The sequence below is a fragment of the Rhamphochromis sp. 'chilingali' genome (genome assembly GCF_963969265.1).
Source record: "Rhamphochromis sp. 'chilingali' genome assembly, chromosome: 1".
NCBI classification, from domain to species: Eukaryota; Metazoa; Chordata; class Actinopteri; order Cichliformes; family Cichlidae; genus Rhamphochromis; species Rhamphochromis sp. 'chilingali'.
The window spans coordinates 30,354,415-30,371,916 of NC_137929.1; the positions used below are offsets into that span (position 1 = coordinate 30,354,415).

At 40.0% G+C, this 17,502-nt stretch overlaps 1 protein-coding gene across 1 annotated transcript in view; it reads right to left on the reverse strand.

Annotated features, from left to right (window-relative positions):
• The window catches only part of LOC308395135 (glucosidase 2 subunit beta-like), a 184,071-nt gene that overhangs the window by 96,569 nt on the left and 70,000 nt on the right, over nt 1-17,502 (reverse strand). The window contains exon 10 of the mRNA XM_080879830.1: nt 10,947-11,016. Within this exon, the coding sequence (XP_080735956.1) occupies nt 10,947-11,016 (70 nt within the window). The remainder of the gene's footprint in view (nt 1-10,946; nt 11,017-17,502) is intronic.

A 17,502-nucleotide genomic window follows, 5' to 3' on the forward strand; every position in this document is an offset into this window, starting at 1 on the left:
TGTTGCTGCAATATGACGAGCTAAATAACCAGGGCTGCACATAAGTGGTCCGCAGGTGCGCATTCGCTGTCAAAATAAAAAACACGCACAAGGGTTAGGGTTAAATTTAAAAACTGTACTTTTGAGTTAAAATATATATTTATAATTTTAATAAGTGACAAATTAAAAAGGCATGAACATTTTTTTTGTATCGAAAAAATATCGAACCGTGACACCAAAGTATCGAACCGAACCGAACCGAACCGTGAATTTTGTGTATCGTTGCACCCCTAATACATACATAATTAAATTACCAGTACTGCTAATTTAAGGTAGCTGTGGCATAAACCTTACATTTGGTGGTGGACTAATACATCTTATATATATACATAAACTTAAACTAAACCTTACCAGATTACCAGACCTCGACAGATTTCTAAACATATTTCAACACAATGTTGAGCAGAAATGCTGACAGCCAGAAACGAGGAAAAACCAAAAATTATGTTACAATTTCATATAAACCACACGTACAAAGATACTGGGAACCCATCTCAATTGAACAAATCAATATAACAATGTAACAACCTCAATTATATCTTGCACACGGGGAGACGAGACCGTTTTGGAGGGAGATAATCTTGACTGAATAGATCAAAGTGAAGGGAGTAGATTGAGTCCACAAAGGTTTGACATGAGTTTGCGTGCATCTGAAATCTCAATTACGCTACTTTATTAAATTGATCTATCAGTAAACCCCTCCCTTATAGAAGTGCCTAATAATAGCTAAGCAACGATGGCAAGTATGTCTCAGTTTGGTTACTTATTTTAGTGCATTTTCATTTAGTCCACTGTGACCTTACTTGGGTAGTGCATATGTTTGGAAAGGTAGCACTGTCTCAAACTGAACACAGCGATTAGGGCACTTAATAAAAGAGACATTTATAATGAATGAGTGTGCTTGTATTGCTGGCTACTGCAATTTGCGAACATTTGCAACATGTTGTGCTTTGGAACAAACATATTAACTTAAATGCATAACCACTGAATCACTTTACATCATAGTCAATATGAGGTTTCAACTGCAAATCTGCTACTGCTAGCTAGCTAGTGCTGATGACGTATTGTCCTGAAATTAGATAAATGAAATAGTCTGATGGTGCCGCTTTTTCTGCTGCATGTACAACACGGTGAACAGAACAGAGAAGTGTTTAGCTCTCAAATTTTTTGCCTGCATCCAGGTACTCTCATAGCACTCAATGTAGCCGTACCTGAGAGTGAAACGAGTGCACTAAAAATAGCAAATGTAAGTATGGATGCATGCAATCTGATAATCTACAGTAATGACAATATTTAAACTGAAATGCATGTATATTGCTTAAAAGTATCTTCTTAACGAGCCTTTCCGGAAAAAAAGCACAACATTATAAGAAAATGATCAAGCAATGTATTTATCTGCTCTATTATAACATGCTGTCATTAGCATATTCAGTTATCTACCCTCCTTAGGCACTTGCAGTCCCCAAACAGAACTGCGATGCTGTTAATAGTAATAAGCTTTTTTCCTTTGTTCTTCTGTTGCTCCGTGATCGTTCAAAATTGTACCGAAAACTGAAGAAAATGATTTCAGACAAACAAAAATATATATAAATTTATCTAAGCTTAGCAGAAAGACACACAATACCAAATCCAGGTAATCGCTGCTACCAAATCAAATCATTTCATACTCCAAATAATGAACTGCCACTTTTAAATTACAGGTATTTACAGTACTTTTCTCCCAGAATAGCAAAGAGTCTTTGTTGTGCCAGCGAACAAGGGAGGTCAAAACAAAGCCATTTATCTCTGTTGAGTTGGAAATTAACTTCTGCCTCCGAGCAATTCGACCTAGTAAGAACCCTGTTATGCTGCTGACCTCTCGGGCAACGTGCGAGTGTGTGCGTGTGGCAAAAATAGCACGGTGGTGGATGTATAACTTCAGCCGATTAATATCACATTGTTGACATGACACAACCGAGAAACAACGAAACGATCTTTTAGTCATTCAAACTGCAGGATGAAGAAGGGACATGAATAGCATGTAAAATATGAAGGTACAGACAATACAGACAATAAAAATGTGTCGCAGGACTTCCTCTATCAAAAAATGAAGCAAATGGGCAACAGTAGCAGTGTGGCACTCACTAACTGTGTACACACGTATGTGAAATGCATATTTGCACAGCGATATCTCTTTACACATTACATAACCATGATATACTGTGCATATAAGAGGAAAGTGCTGCTTCTAAAGATATCCCTGAGAAGCCTAGACAGCACTTCTTGCTGGAAAAAAAAAATCAATAAAGCATGTCTGTGGTTTTGTGTTGAAGCTTTAAAAATTGCAAGAAACTAAAAACTCTTTTATAAATCAGAAAATTATAAAGAATACACATGGGGACTGCCCACTCACAATTTTCTGAATTACTTGTAGAAGATACGCACAAGGATTTCTGCTCATCTAAGTTTAAGAGAAGGCAGATAAGCCTCTGGATTCTCTGTTCAACACCTGATTATATTTCTCGGTCTTTTCTCTCTCTCTTTTTTTAGCAAGTTCTTCATAGTTCACAGGCACACGTGTAAAAATCCCTGAAGGTGTAGCCAATCTGATCTAATACCCTAAGACTCAGAAGTGCAAATGTCTTAAAAAGACTAAAGTTCTTCTTCTGGGATTGATTAAACCCCTAAATTCTCATCTGTGTCTCTAAATTCTATACTAGTGCTATTCCCATAAAAATAATGCCTATGCACAGATCTATGATCGTGCCGGCAGCCCTCATTCTCTTACTGACAGGTTTAGCAGCCACGGGGAAGGAGACATATGATTGTCCACACTGTTACGATGTGTGCATTTACTGCTTAATTTGTAAACCAAGAGGTCAAGTACCAGAGAAGGTGCTCTGGATTAGTTGGGCAACTTTCAGCTAGAGTATCTTAATGAGTTCCCGTCAACACGTTGGAGCAGAGGAAGAGCAAAAGACACAGACGAGGTGAAACAGAGAGCAGAGAACAGCAGCAAAACTTCATGAGGAGTCGCACACTGAGCTGAAACAAAACAGGTGGGCCATCAACCAATTAGAGAGGTTTAGTCAACAAATCAAAGCGTCCCAAAACTGATCCCAGTGGATCCATCGGCATGTGAGTGTGTGCATACAATAAATGATGTGCTACATAAGCATCAGTCCATTAGATTACATAAACCAGCGGTCTCCAACCCCTGGGTCTCCAACCCCCAAGGCCACCAGTCCATGAGTCGTTTGGTACCAGGCTCAGGTGTGAAATTAATGGTTTTCAGGGTTTTTATTGTTATTTTTTAATGGTTTTTATCATTAAATCTTCTTCTTTTTTTTTGGTACCGGTACTGGTTTTATTTTGCTGTATTTATCCGCGACACCTTAAAGGCCGGTCCGTGAAAATATTGTCAGACATAAACCGGTCCGTGGCGCAAAAAAGGTTGGGGACCGCTGACATAAACAACATGAAACATCCTGTGGTTTATGTAAAATGTTAAAGGCTTTTGCACAATCATTGTCTCTGATACAGGTCTCATTTCTCAGCGTCAAAGTCAGAACAACCTGTAAATATAACTACAAAGTTCGACAAGAAAAACTTGCATACTGTAGCTTTAAGATATCACCAGTTGTGGTGGCTTTTGTCTGCTCATCCACTTTACAGCTCCGCAAGCCTGAAGAGATCAATTTTCTGAGCTCTGCTCCCTTTTCTGTGGCCTCAGAGATTCTGTTATAGGGGATAATTGTTGTCTCCCATACATTCATACTAGCTGTAGGGACCTACGTGGAAAAGTACATGAAATGCAGTGCAGAAAAATCAATACAACCATGCTAATTGGACTCTCAGCAGGGAGGGAGGAAATGGCTGCGACTCGCACCCATTTCTACAATCCAGCGATGATGAAGAGCCAAATTGCATGTGACACATTAGACAGTGTACTGCTTAGTTACCAATAAAAAAATTAATTGTTTTAAGATCTAACTGCTTCCCATCTTAGCGTCAGATCAAAAAAAAGCGCTCACGCAGTATTCCCATTATAAATGAACAGATTCAAAAAACAACCTATTCTACTTTTCTATTCTACGCCGGTGTTTAGACAGACCGTCTACTTCCTTACTTTGTTATATTAATATAGCAACACAGCATATAACCTACTTATCGAACGCTCTCAGTTTGAAACCCCCTGGAATACGTCCGCACCTTGTTACTATGCTAAACATGTGATGTCCTACCAATGAATTACATAAAACAAACAAATCCCCTAAGAACAGAAAATTAAATGGATAAATACGTCTCAGTGATAGGAGACATGGCTGTAACCGAGAACATAATGAAAACAATGGCAGCGCATTGCAAAAGCAAATGTAAGATGCTAATTAAATCCCCTGAGTAGGTTGTGAAAGCGTCTAAATGACGCATAGTTTACCATCCAACGGGCATTAGTTTAACTATCGGTATTATTGTAATACATCTGTGCTCTAATAGTAGAGCCAGGACAAATATTTGAGGTTTGGCCACAAATGACAAAGCAATAACATTTTCTTGAATATATCTGTGAAGGTTCTCAGTCATCCAGGTCATCGTAGTCAAAGGAGCTTGCAAAGAAAAGCGCCTGGACTTCTTTAAGTTACTTGAAGACGTTTCACCTCTCATCCGAGAAGCTTCTTCAGTTCTAAGGTCAAATGGTGGAGAGTCCCAGATAGGTCCCACTAGGTTTATATCTGGGACTCTCCACCATTTGACCTTAGAACTGAAGAAGCTTCTCGGATGAGAGGTGAAACGTCTTCAAGTAACTTAAAGAAGTCCAGGCGCTTTTCTTTGCAAGCTCCTTTGACTTTCTTGAATATACTTTATTAAAAAGTTTCTTCTTGATAAAAATAGCCAAATATCTCACCTGTTTAAGCTCAGTCCCCCTAAAGCCCCCGGTTGTGGTATTTATTGTAAAAAAAACAAATCTGGTGCCATTTTCTGGAAGGTTGTCAAGCATAGCACACTCACAGAAGAGGCCACCTACTATTACTACGGCTCAAAACAGATGCTGGATTTGTTTTTCTCCTGTTCTGTTGCAATGAATTTGGTAGATTTGGAGGAATTTGTAAAACAGGTTTAAAAACATGACTGACTCATAGATTTATAGCCTTTAGTTATTCTCATATTCAGCTTTAATTAGGCAAAAGTACATTTTTGTAACATCGTTCACAGAGATCAGTGGTTTGTGGAGGGTTTTTGTCCCGGGTAGAAATGGTGAATAATGGCCTGGTTTGGAGAAAAGCACTTAATGAATGTATTAATACACCTGTGATAAAAGTCAAAAAGGTTTAAAATTTAAAATGACTGAATTCAAGAATTTATGACCAAATCATCGGTCGCTCACTAAAATTAAGAAATTAATCAAGTATAATGTTCAACCACCAAAACAAATTTAGAAATTCAAGCAAATAACTGTGATTTGACATCATAATAATAATAATAAAATAATAAAACATTTTTTTCTCCTTTTCTATAAGTTAACAACAGTAACAATATTTTAGCAATAAAACTATCATTTTGATTAAAGAGCGTGGACATACTGGTGGGTTAACCGTTACAGAAACAGATATTAGTCATTTCTAATTTAGGTCAACGGTGGCTCAAAGCTTACATTGGGTGGTGATCTAATGGATTTGTTAAGCACTGTAAATATCTAAAACAGTAGAACTGTAAAAAATTGTAAAAATCTTGACGTACCTCAAATCAAAAAGTAATCAAGGTTATATGTGACCATATGCCAGCTTATAGTTCCCAGTATTCTCGCCTATAGATACAGAACAACACTAAAACTGTATGTATTTCCTAATAAAACTTGGGAAATGATGGTAACCTGGGTATTTTGAGTTCATGCTGTATATGTCACAGAGCAGAATGCACATATTCAGTTCCTCTGTAAACAAGCCAGCCTCACCAGAACACATTTAATGGTTTTAGCAGCTATGAAAGAACCAAGAAATCGCCCGACATCCCTAATTTTCTAAATCTAAAGAAAACCGGTAAAATGACTGGCTGTTGGCTGCCTTTGTGCATCCACTGTATGTTGGCGTCTGTGGTTCGGATTGTTTCTCTCGCTCTCTTTCAGACTCTGAATCAGCAGGTCCCTTCGGTAAACAAGGCAGAGTGATTGTTGGATTTGCATATTCCTGAATAAATTATATTTCATTTCTGAGATAAGCGGTGCACTACTGTTTGGTAGCTTTTCCTCCTCCTTCTCTTCTGCCTCCTCTCTACGCCATTCACGCATGCTGCCACGAATTAACCCTGATCATGAGGGACCGTGGCGAGTAAGAAAGTGCTGCTCAAAATTCATGTTTTCGGCGGAAGGAAAATCATGCCATTGGCCCCCGGTGGGGCCCAGACTGCCAACTACGTGTATGGTTAATCAGGGCTGATAATGATTCATGCCCATGTCTGCCACCAAGGAGAAGGATGGGAGCCACGCTTAGTGGTGTGAGATGGGGCTAGAAAGCCAGGGAGGAGAGGAGGTGGAGATTAAAGAGGCTGAAGCTACAGTTGGAGATGGAGGTGGAGAAGAGAAATGGGAAGATAAGGACAGTAGTGGAGAGGAGGCGACTCCCAAAGACGAGTCCGTGAAGGAAGGCAACGAAGGAATGCAAAAGAAGTCTAATCCGCTGGATTAGGCTGTTTAATGTGGGAGCAAATCACTATTTTGTGTGTGTGTGTGTGTGTGTGTGTGTGTGTGTGTGTGTGTGTGTGTGTGTGTGTGTGTGTGCGTGCGTGCGTGCGTGCGTGCGTGCGTGCGTGCGTGCGTGTGTGTGTGTGCAGCCAGACCAGCATATGGACATGTGTGCATATTCACAAAACTGTGTCTAATGGGCCTGGGTGAATGAGGTTCTTCATATGAACACATCTACAGACTGTAACCCCTTTTTAATTACAGCCCTGGCATGCTGAAGAAGCGACCACGAGGGAAGAAAAAAAAGAAACCTTCCATTAAACCACATGTAGGTCCAACACCCACCTCAATCGGTTCAGCTGATGGCTGCTTTTTTATTTCTCCCCCTAATTCCTCTCACTTCCTTGGGAGAATTGGGCTGGTGGTATTTTGGCTGTGAAAAGGAAACCATCGGACGGCAGGGGCATGAATATTCCAAATGACTAATGTTGCACATGCTTATTTTTGACATATCTGGCTTCCGCAGGGAAATAAAACACTTCTAATGCAGGGGGACCATCTGTTATCTGTTGCTGGTGTTTCAGAGCAGGCGGATTCGGTGCTCGCTCTTGTACGTGCGCGCACACACACACACATTAAGGATACACACAGGCATACAGATACACGCGCAGGAACGCGGGCAGACAGATCGACATGTTCTCACGCAGCGGGAGATGTGTCGTGCGTAGCCGGTACGACACATGCGCACACACACGTACTAACAGCAGAATCCGTCGGGAGCATGCACAACAGACACGCTCTAAACTCCTATACAAATTGAACACTCCTTTTCTTCCCCCTTTTTTCTTTTATTCAGTGTGTTTGTCAAATGCACTGTAAATCACGGGGTGTAGGTGACTGGGAATGCACACAATTTTTATACTGGCCATAAATATTCTGGCCTGTCTCTTCTCTGCAGCTGGAGCAGGATAATATGCTGGCAGTGTAAAGGGGGGGAGGATAGACTAGATGCACTAGATTCTCTCTTAGATTGGTTTGAAACTGTGGTCAAAGTAATAGTTGCAAGAGGTATAGTAAACAAAGCTCTTGCATGCATGGATTACCTGTTTGTTATTTTCAGAAAATAGCTTCTGGGTGTGCCATAATACCCCTGTTCAGGCAATAAGGCGTTCTGGATAGCTAGATTTGCCTCAACAATATGTGATGTGTTTGAAAAGAGTCCACAGCACAGCTAACAGTGCAAAGATTTTAGATAAAGTGCAAAGTAACCACTGAAATAATTAAATTGTAACACAGATATTGTTAAAGGTAACCTGGATTTTTTATTTAAATAAAATAAATATATTACATACAGTAACATAATATATAAATGCATATTCTATACTGTATATAAATGATGGCAGGACCCACATTGCTGTCACTTATTTATCTGTCCTGTTGGGGGCGCTGTGTAAGACACTCAGACCTATGCTATGATTGTTTTTTTAAACCATATTGGAGTCCATGCTGTTATCACATAACGCCTCTTAGCTTTATTAACAAGATGCACCACACAGACACAGATACCTGCTAATTGGTGTGAAGATATTAATTACATTTAAACTGAAATTTCTCTCCTGTGGAGGGTGTTAGTAGAATTAACCACAAGTTTATTTTAAATTGGTAGAGCAAAAAGATGTTTGCAGGATGGGTTAGCAAAGCGCAATTATGTCATAGACACAGGCAATATTAACTACATCATTACCAGACATTATCTGGGCTTCCTTATTAGTAACTCATCTATACTACAAGCCTCTGAAACTGATCACTTCCTTCTTTGTATACAAAGATGTGACAGACGTGTTATTCTCCATATATGAAGCTTTGTGGAGTTACTGCTTACAGTCCACTAAATACCCTGATGTAAATGAAGGCCTTGTTTGTCTTGTGAGGTTCATTTGTATTGTCTGCGATCGCTGCTGTTGTGTGCTCCTCGCTGTTTGCAGTGTTTGACATAAAACTGATAAATATTGGGGGCTTAGTTCTGACGCTATTTGGACTCCCACACCTGGTTCAGCTTTAGAAGGATTTTAATTGGCTGTGCATCACTGCTGTAATGTTACACTCTCACCCCTGGTGGAAGTTTGCGATTGGTGATCCCGCGTTTTTGTGTTTTGTCTGATTAAAATCCTGTTGAAGGTTTGTGTGCTCCTATCGAGCTGTTATGAAGTTGACAATTAGATACAGACAGCACAACCCTTTTTTTCTACCAGGGCACAAACATCCTGACTTCTGCTCTGAAGTCGGCAATTTTAACAAGAGCGTCAAGAGTGGGAGTTGACTCATTTTTGGAGCCGACTTTAAGTGCCTGTTTTTTTATTTTTGGCACTTCCACATCGGCCTCATTTTTTCAGCCACAGATTCTATTAACATTTATAAAACGTACCAATCGTGACGTTTTCGGCTACAGACATGGACCGATTTCGGTTAAAGCTGCTGAAACGCGTGCAGCACACATTTGACTTCCAAGAAAATCAAGACCAAACAGAAAAAATAAATATTTTTGTCTTTGAAGAATGTGGTTATTATGAATTTTCCAGAGCACACCATGATCTTTTTTAAATGCTTAGTTTTTAAATGTACTTTAACAAGTGTGTAACGCTGTAAAAACAAGTGCAAAGTGCAGGCTTTTATTATATGCACTGTTGAAACACATTTTAATATACTTGACATAAATTTGAGCGTAATTAGTTTATTTATGTGGCTACAGTACATGTGTATTATTCATCTCATTGTTTAGGCAATTTATTTTAATGTTTAGTCAAAAATATATAGTGAAAAAAATAATTTTTTTTTTAACCGTAGGACACTATCGGGTGATTTTCACCCGAGCAAATATATTTGATTTTCAATATGTCTTGTTTGTCTGTGTCATGGATCCTTGTGTAGCTTCAGCATTGTCTTTGACATCTTCGAAGGCGTGGGTGTTTCCCTAACCCAAAGCCCACTTTCTCCTACAGGCATGTGTTCGGGCGATTTTTACCCGGCAATAGTGATAGAGGATGAAGTAGGTTTTGGGTGGATTTCACCCAGTGATAGTGTTAGTGTATAAAATCAGGTGATCTTGCCGCATCTCAAGTCCCGATCTGTAGCGTGCTTGACATCCCTACCGCGGCACACTTGCAGGTGAGGCCAGACCAGTGGCAGCAGTAAGCAGTAGCCCCTTAGGGAGGTGCGCTGACTGCCCTGCAGGAGTGGACAGGAAGTGTGTCCACGCCATTACTACCCTGCGTCTATTTACTGCATGTAAGGAATAGGTAAGTAAGAGTGGGCCTGGAATTTGCATGTCATACTTATTTAGTGCAGTGATTATGACAAAATATCACAAAGTGGTGATTTCCAGGGGAATTCATATGATGAAAAAAATATTTTAGTCAACCGGTCATTTCCTCATGACTGGTCATTCTCCTGCAGCTGTTCGTGTGTCGAGACTGTGCTCAAATGTCCCAGGAATGGGTGGACCAAAGACCAACTTTCCAGTGTCATTATTTTTTTGTTTAGGATTTTTTTTTATTGTCAAATTCCTAATTTTTCAGAAATTTTTGAGCATTTTTTAGGCCCCCCCCCATGACACCACTTCTTCATTTTGTTAGACATGGCACAGTTGAAAATAAAAGAAGACCACTCCAATTTGTCATGTGTTGTCAGATTTTGATATATTTTGATGCCAAGTACTTTTTGGGTATATTATATTGGGTAAAAACCACCTGGCGTTAATAATGGTGTTACGATTTATAGCGATAGTGTTCTAGGGTTAAATGAATGCTTATTCAGGTCAATTTTAATTTGACTTATTTGTAAGTGATCCAGTCGTCTGAAAAGTGTCTCCTCTCCGTTAGTCGAGCCCTTTTTACCATGAACAAGTATCTGTGATTGCACCTTAATTTCAGGGAAGCTGTGCAAATCCTCTAAACACAATGCAATTACACACACCCTGTAGTTGATCCATTGTGGATACATTGTTAAAATAGTATCGCATTAATTAAAATAGGCCAACAAACCTGTCAGCTCTTGTGTGGAGGGTAAAAATCTAACAGAAAAAGAGATTAATGTATTCTGAGAAATCAACTCATAAGCATGTGCAGCACTGAGAGGCTTGCTACGAACATTATCTTGTGGCTACTTTGTGGTGAATCTTTAAAAGAGGGGTTTTAAATTGTGAGGGGAAGGGGCGAGGTCACTAGAGCAGTGGTAAGGTTTAATAACTCACCTCTGTCAGCTGCCTTTAAGTGAGGATCTTCACTGGAAAGACTGCCTGGAGCACCCTGCGTGTCTTTGATCTACAAGCACATAATGGAAGCAGAGAGGGGAGAGAAAACAAGGTCAAAGATCTGCACACTTGTGAGACCTTGGGTATCACCTGCGTTAATGTATAAAGCGACAACAAAGGCGCCCGTGGATGTGTGCGTGTGTAAGACATGAGAAGCTATTTTTTTTTTCTTTTTTAAGATCATTTCAACTCAGGTCCATGACTCTAATATACACCTCCCACCAGAGAGAGGAGACACTTGTTTTAAAATACATGGTTCCTCTCTGTGCTCAAAGAGGCTCCCGGGAGCCTCTGCAAGACAGTTTAATGATGAAAGACAACATGTCTGGATGCAAGTGTTCGCTTTCAGATCGCAGGGGAAAAACAGGAAAAAGCCAAAACTATTTTGGGTCTTTAATTTTCTTTTAAAAGATGCCACGTTCATTTCTAAAGATTCAAACCGCGTCGAGGAGCCTCACCTCACGCAAGGTAGGTTTAGATACAGTAATCGCCTAATCCCTCCCAGAATAAATATTTTTGGAGTATTAAGCTGTGGCAGCAAAACATATGAAAAATATGAAATCTCAAAATATTTATGTTTATCTGTAGCTGGGAATCTACCTGAGGTTAGGAAACGTGGATTATTTCAGTCGAGCTGTATTCTGTTGTTGATGCTTGTAGGCATTCTGTATTAAAAAGAACATTTTGCAAAACACGCACTCTTTCTGGAGCTATCATGATGTTGAGGAGGACTAAATATGACAAGATTCCCACATATGGGATGGAGGAAATATAGGTCTGATTTGATGACTTGTCGCATGCTGCATGCTGTCACATTTTTTTCCTTCACTGGAAACCAGACTGTAAACTCAACTGTGCGAGTGAGAGGCGTTGCCAAATGCAGTGTGACTCACCACCTCTGAGGAGAACAAAAACCTGCTTAAGATCACGGTGACATCGCATGCAGTGTTTGCAGTTCCGAATATTTTTGACAGATTGGACTGAATACAAATGTGAAAATTGTCATGCAAGAAAGGGAAAAAAGAAAAAAACCTTAAGAGAACATGTCACCGAGTAACTCTGTTTGACAAGCATTTTAAAGAAACAACACACAACGTTACTCCCATGAAGCTTTGTGAGCTCAGGTTCTGAAATCTTCAAATCTGCCAGGGAATTTGTACTGAACCTATTCGATTGAAATTATGCTATTTTATGTGTTAGAAATCAGCAGGGATAGCATAAAGCAGGATCGACAGACGCAGGAACCTGTATTTTGAAGCCTTGATAACAGCTTTCATCCCACTGCCATCTTTTTTTTTGTTAGAGCCAAAAGTGACCATATTCAGAGAATATGCTGGAGTGCTAAATTATTTGCTAATGCTTGTGACCTTGGTTAACAAGGTAAGGCTTAAGACATAGATCCCTGCTTATTGCATTTCAGCTACTCCTTTGTTACCGCAGCAGATAGCTCCACATGTTTGATTTAGCAGACTTTTACACAGACACCCTTCCCAAAAGAAGGTTTGGAATTGAACCAGCAGCCTTTCACTTGCATTTAAAGAATGTTCCAAACAGGACATTTATTAAAAAAGGAAAAAAAAATACAATAGACACTATAGACACAAACGTCAATGAGCAACACCTGCACTGGTTAGCAATGTGTTAGCACAGTTAGCACTGTGTTAGCACAATTAGCACTGTAGCTTCACTGTCGCTAGCAGGTTCTGGGTTTGAACCTTCTGACTGGCAGGGCCTTTCTGCATGGAGTTTGCATGTTCTCCCCTGCACAGGTTTAGTCTGGCATAGCTAAAGCCCCGCCCCCACAGTCCAGTCCAAGCACATGCATATTAGGCTAACTGCTGATTGTGCTATGATGTCAACTATGATGACAACTCGTTAGCTAATGAGTGTGCCGTTTCACACCACAGATAATCCTTCATTCAATCAATCCTTCAAACAACTTTTCGATTAAATGACCTGACATGATCGACCGATTTCATAAACTCAGCAGGTTTGTGTCAACTCAGAAAGCAGTTTCACCATCGACTTCTATAGGACCGGAAGTATTTTTGTAACCACAGCTATCACCATCTGGTGGCCTTTAGACAGAATTCAGGGAGGGACTTCTGCATTAGCATCTATGGGCAATATGGACCCATTCCCTGACGCTAAACTTAATAAGCAGTCAACAAACCTGAAAACAGATGGATTAAAACCATTTATTCTACCATGCTATATTTTGGGTATTTTATCGTGCATTTTCAGAGTCAGCCTCTAGTACCTTTTTGATAAACTGCAGTTCTGGTCAAACATTTCCTACTTTTTTTAAGCCTCTGAGCTGTCAAACTGTGAACATACAAATGCCAGTACAAAAGGAAAAATACAAAAAACAAAGCTGAAATGATAAAAAAAAAACAAAAAACACAAGGTCAGCCAAGTAGTAGCTCACCCAACTCACCATGAAATGACAAACGCAACACTGATGTTGAGAGACACTTTGAACATCCATTAGGTAACCATTGTGCACATGTTTGATTAAAGTCTGACCAATAACTGTGAACTTTGGACGGACAGGTCGATGGATGGACCAGTCATTTGACTGGATGTGCTAAAAATCCCCAATCTACAAATCCCAATGAAGTGCATCGGTGTTTCAAGGACACAGGAGCTGATGCATTTATTATCAACACATTTACAGCTCACTAAACAGATTACTCATTAAAGTTTTCTCATTATGCTAACAGGAAACATAATTCAAGCACTATTATGTTGTTTTTAGTTGCATACAAATGCAATTTCTAAAGAGTAACAGTTGAAAACACAAAATAGCTGCTTTAAATGATTAATTCTTCTTCGTTCACCTTTTTTCACTCCCTGTGTGTTTATGCATCACTCTGCATTTAATTATGAATTATTATTAATCTCTTGGTCTCTCCCACAGCGTGTCTTTTGTCCTGTCTCCCTCCCCTCACCACTAACCTGTCTCAGCAGATGTCTGCCCCTCCCAGAGCCTGGTTCTGCCGGAGGTTTCTTCCTGTTGAAAGGAAGTTTTTCCTTCCTACTGTCACCAAATCCTTGCTCATATGGGTCGTCTGACTGTTTCAGTTTTCTCTGTATTATTGTAGGGTCTTAATGCCTTAATGTGTTATCTAAATAAATTGGAATTTAATTTCTTAAAATGGTTCAGTATACAAAAAGTGAGGAGAGCTTAAATTTTAGAATCGCAATACCAAACATGTTGGCTAGTTACTACAATTAAATATTATGTGGGGACAAAAATAATTTATGCTAGCTTGCTAATATGCAGTATGCAATGTAAATGACATAACATACTGTGCTAGTCAGTAACTTGGTCTAGATGACCAGTGAATATATCCATGTATGCTTTATTTTTATTGAATATATAAAATATATTTCAATCCTTTATCCTTTTCCATTCATTTAAAAATCCAGCTAGTATTGCGGAGTTATAAATAGATACAGTATCTTCGTGACAATGGTCAAGGTTCGCCTAACCACAAAGACCTCAACAAGACAAGTTTCCTGCACGTAATGTGGTATTACCACAGGCAGAAATGATGGAAGCTTCACTTCAAGTGCAGTCTTCTCATTCTACCTATCTCTTCACATCCACATCATTCTCCAGTTGTTTGTGTCTGAGAGTGAGACACTGGCAGAGTAAAGCCTTCAAGCAGCCAAATACGCTGCTCTCAGAAATCAGCCGGCACAAGAAAACAGAGGCTTGCTCTTGAAAACTGTCTGCCTTTGAAGGATCTTTATTCTCCGCTCCCCAGCTGCTGGAGATGCGTGTAACTGCTTAGACATACAATGGGTGCATCGCGGGTATTTGTCCATGGAGAGCTGGGCCCAGTAAATGAAAAGAGGGGCACACATACCCAGGAAGCAGCTAATTAATTGACAAGCAGATATTTCGGAATTTATAATCATCAAACAGACTTCATTTTGTTCCCCCACCACCATCCTCGCCAACCCGTTATCCCAGGCGACTTACTTAAGAGACTTATCTTATAAATACAGCCCTAATCAAAATAAATGACTAAAAGCTCTGAGGGAGTTGAAGGCTATACACATTTACATCAGAGGAACTGATGCAATTTAAACAGCCGCCTCAGCACCGCTGAGTTAGGTTCAAATCACAGAGAATCCTAACTTATGTAATACTTCCACTGTTTTTTCTTTTCTTTTCTTTTTTTTTTGGTTGTTGTTGTTGCTCAGTTTGGCAGACCTATATTCATGACAGCCAACTAGGAGAGACAGAGCCTCCCTCTATGTGTGTGTTACACTGAATTCCCACAGCAGCATTCGTGTGCTGTGAGTGTATCATATTATAAAGATTTTTTTTCTCACATGCTTTTGTGTCTATTTGACTTCACCGTGTGTGTGTTTGTGCTCGGTGCACATCTGTGGGATTGCCCATCTCTCAGCATTGGTTCAATGCTTAATATTCTTCCTTCTGTTTCCTACCGGGTATACATTTCTTGTAAAATGTAGCAGTGAGAGCGTTTTAACAGCCAGTGGCTTACAGGATCATTTACAGCTGGTCATTGACTGTCTGGCTGAGAAGCAGAGTGGCTGATGGATAGATTGTCAAAGTTTCACCTCGGTCCAAGTTTTGATGGATATGTTATAGCCACAAAGCCCAATATAACAGACTGCACAGACTGTGAAGCCGCAACTCACCGAGTATAAAAGCCCAACAGCTTTCTGTTGATTTAAAGGGAAGCTGTTAGAGAAATTTAATACACCAGCTTCATCTGTACCGAAGTCATGTTTAGGATTAATGTGGAGACAGCAGTGTTTATGACACGACGTGTATCTTTGCACAGGAACCGAGGGGCAACGGCTCAGTGTTTGCACAGCTCCTCTGCCTCTTGACACTGTTGATAACACAAAGTGAACATGACTGCGGCATTTGTAGAATCAGCAGTGTGGAGTAAAGGAGGATCGACGTTGTCACGACTTAGAGTCAGCAAACCCATTTTACCATCCGACCAACCGAACTCAAGTCATTGCACTCTACTGGTAAAATCGGTTGTTTTTCATGTGTTGTCTTACAAAGAAGGACCATAAGAAGAAAATAAGAACGTCGGCTCACAGCACATCACAGTTTACAGATTACCGTCCTGTGTGAAGCATAAAAAGAAACAATCTTAATCTTGAGCACAGTTTGGGTGAAGATCCATTAGCTGACTAAACTGTGCTAAGAGTAGTGACTTGTGAATTGTGGGTGGTATGAGCCATGGTACGAGCTCAGTGGTCCATCAGTGAGATGAGCTAAGAAGATGGATTGCTAAATAGAGCATTTTCTGATTTGTCAAATCAAAAGCGCAATCAAATCTTAGAGAAAGTAGCTTCAGTCTTAAAACAAATCCAAATTTCTGCTGGTTGGGCTATGACAACCAATGCAACCTCTTCTCTAAGGATGAGGATATACAGCAAAGATCCTTTGCAAAGGCGACTCTAGAAGCCTGGAGATTTGTTGAGATGACAATTCGCAGATCATGCCCGCTGAATTCAGTTTGGTTTCTGTAATTACTATGGAAAACATTTGTGTATCACATTTAAAGCTGAAGATCAAATCAGCACGTTTCATTTACTTTGACCCAACAAGTTATGCACAGTGAACTCAATGCAAAAGCTGCAATCGTGACATTTGCTGAAATCACGTGATTCACACTATTGTTCAGTCTGCTGCCTTATGACTTCGGTGCCCACTAGGTGTCATACCATAACCCTCAGTAACCAGATGTCCTGTTGCTGTAAATTATACATGGAACAAAAATGCTAATTTTATACACAGTTTATAACCTAAATGATGCTGATTCCCTGTTGACATTATGTGGCGCTGAGTTTGATCAAATATTTGACGATTAGATTAAACGCAGCACCAGGGATGCTACTGAAATTTTGTGGGTGGCACCAATTTGCCAAATCCACTAGCACGACCCATAAGATATGAAAGTCTTCATCACGTCGGATGTGTGTGTCAAGTTTCATAACTTCTCAAGCTTTCTTGGCCCCTCAGCAATAACTTCCTCTTTCATGGTGATTCATCATTCCACCAGGTGGAAATGAAAATTCACAACTTTCACAGAGAAGCATCGTCAAGGTCTGAAGTTCATTTAAATCACTTTTGAGGTGGATGTGGTAAACCTCTCTACTTTCAAGGTTAGGCTTAAGACTCTTCTTTATGATAAAGCATCTAGTTAGGGTTGGATCACGTGATCCCGTATCTGCCTTTAGTTATGCTGCAATGGGTCTAGGCTGCTGGGGGCTTCCCATGATGCACTGATTGTTTCTTCATCACCACCTTTTGGCAAGCTTTTTGTTTATACCAGTCAAAGCAGATGGCTGCCTATACCTATGGCTGGTTCTGCCGGAGGTTGCTTCCTGTTAAAGGGGAGTTTGTCCTTCCCACTGTCACCAAGCGCTTGCTCATGGGGGTTGTCTGATTGTTGGTGTTTTAACTGTACTGTAGTGTCTTTACAATATGAAG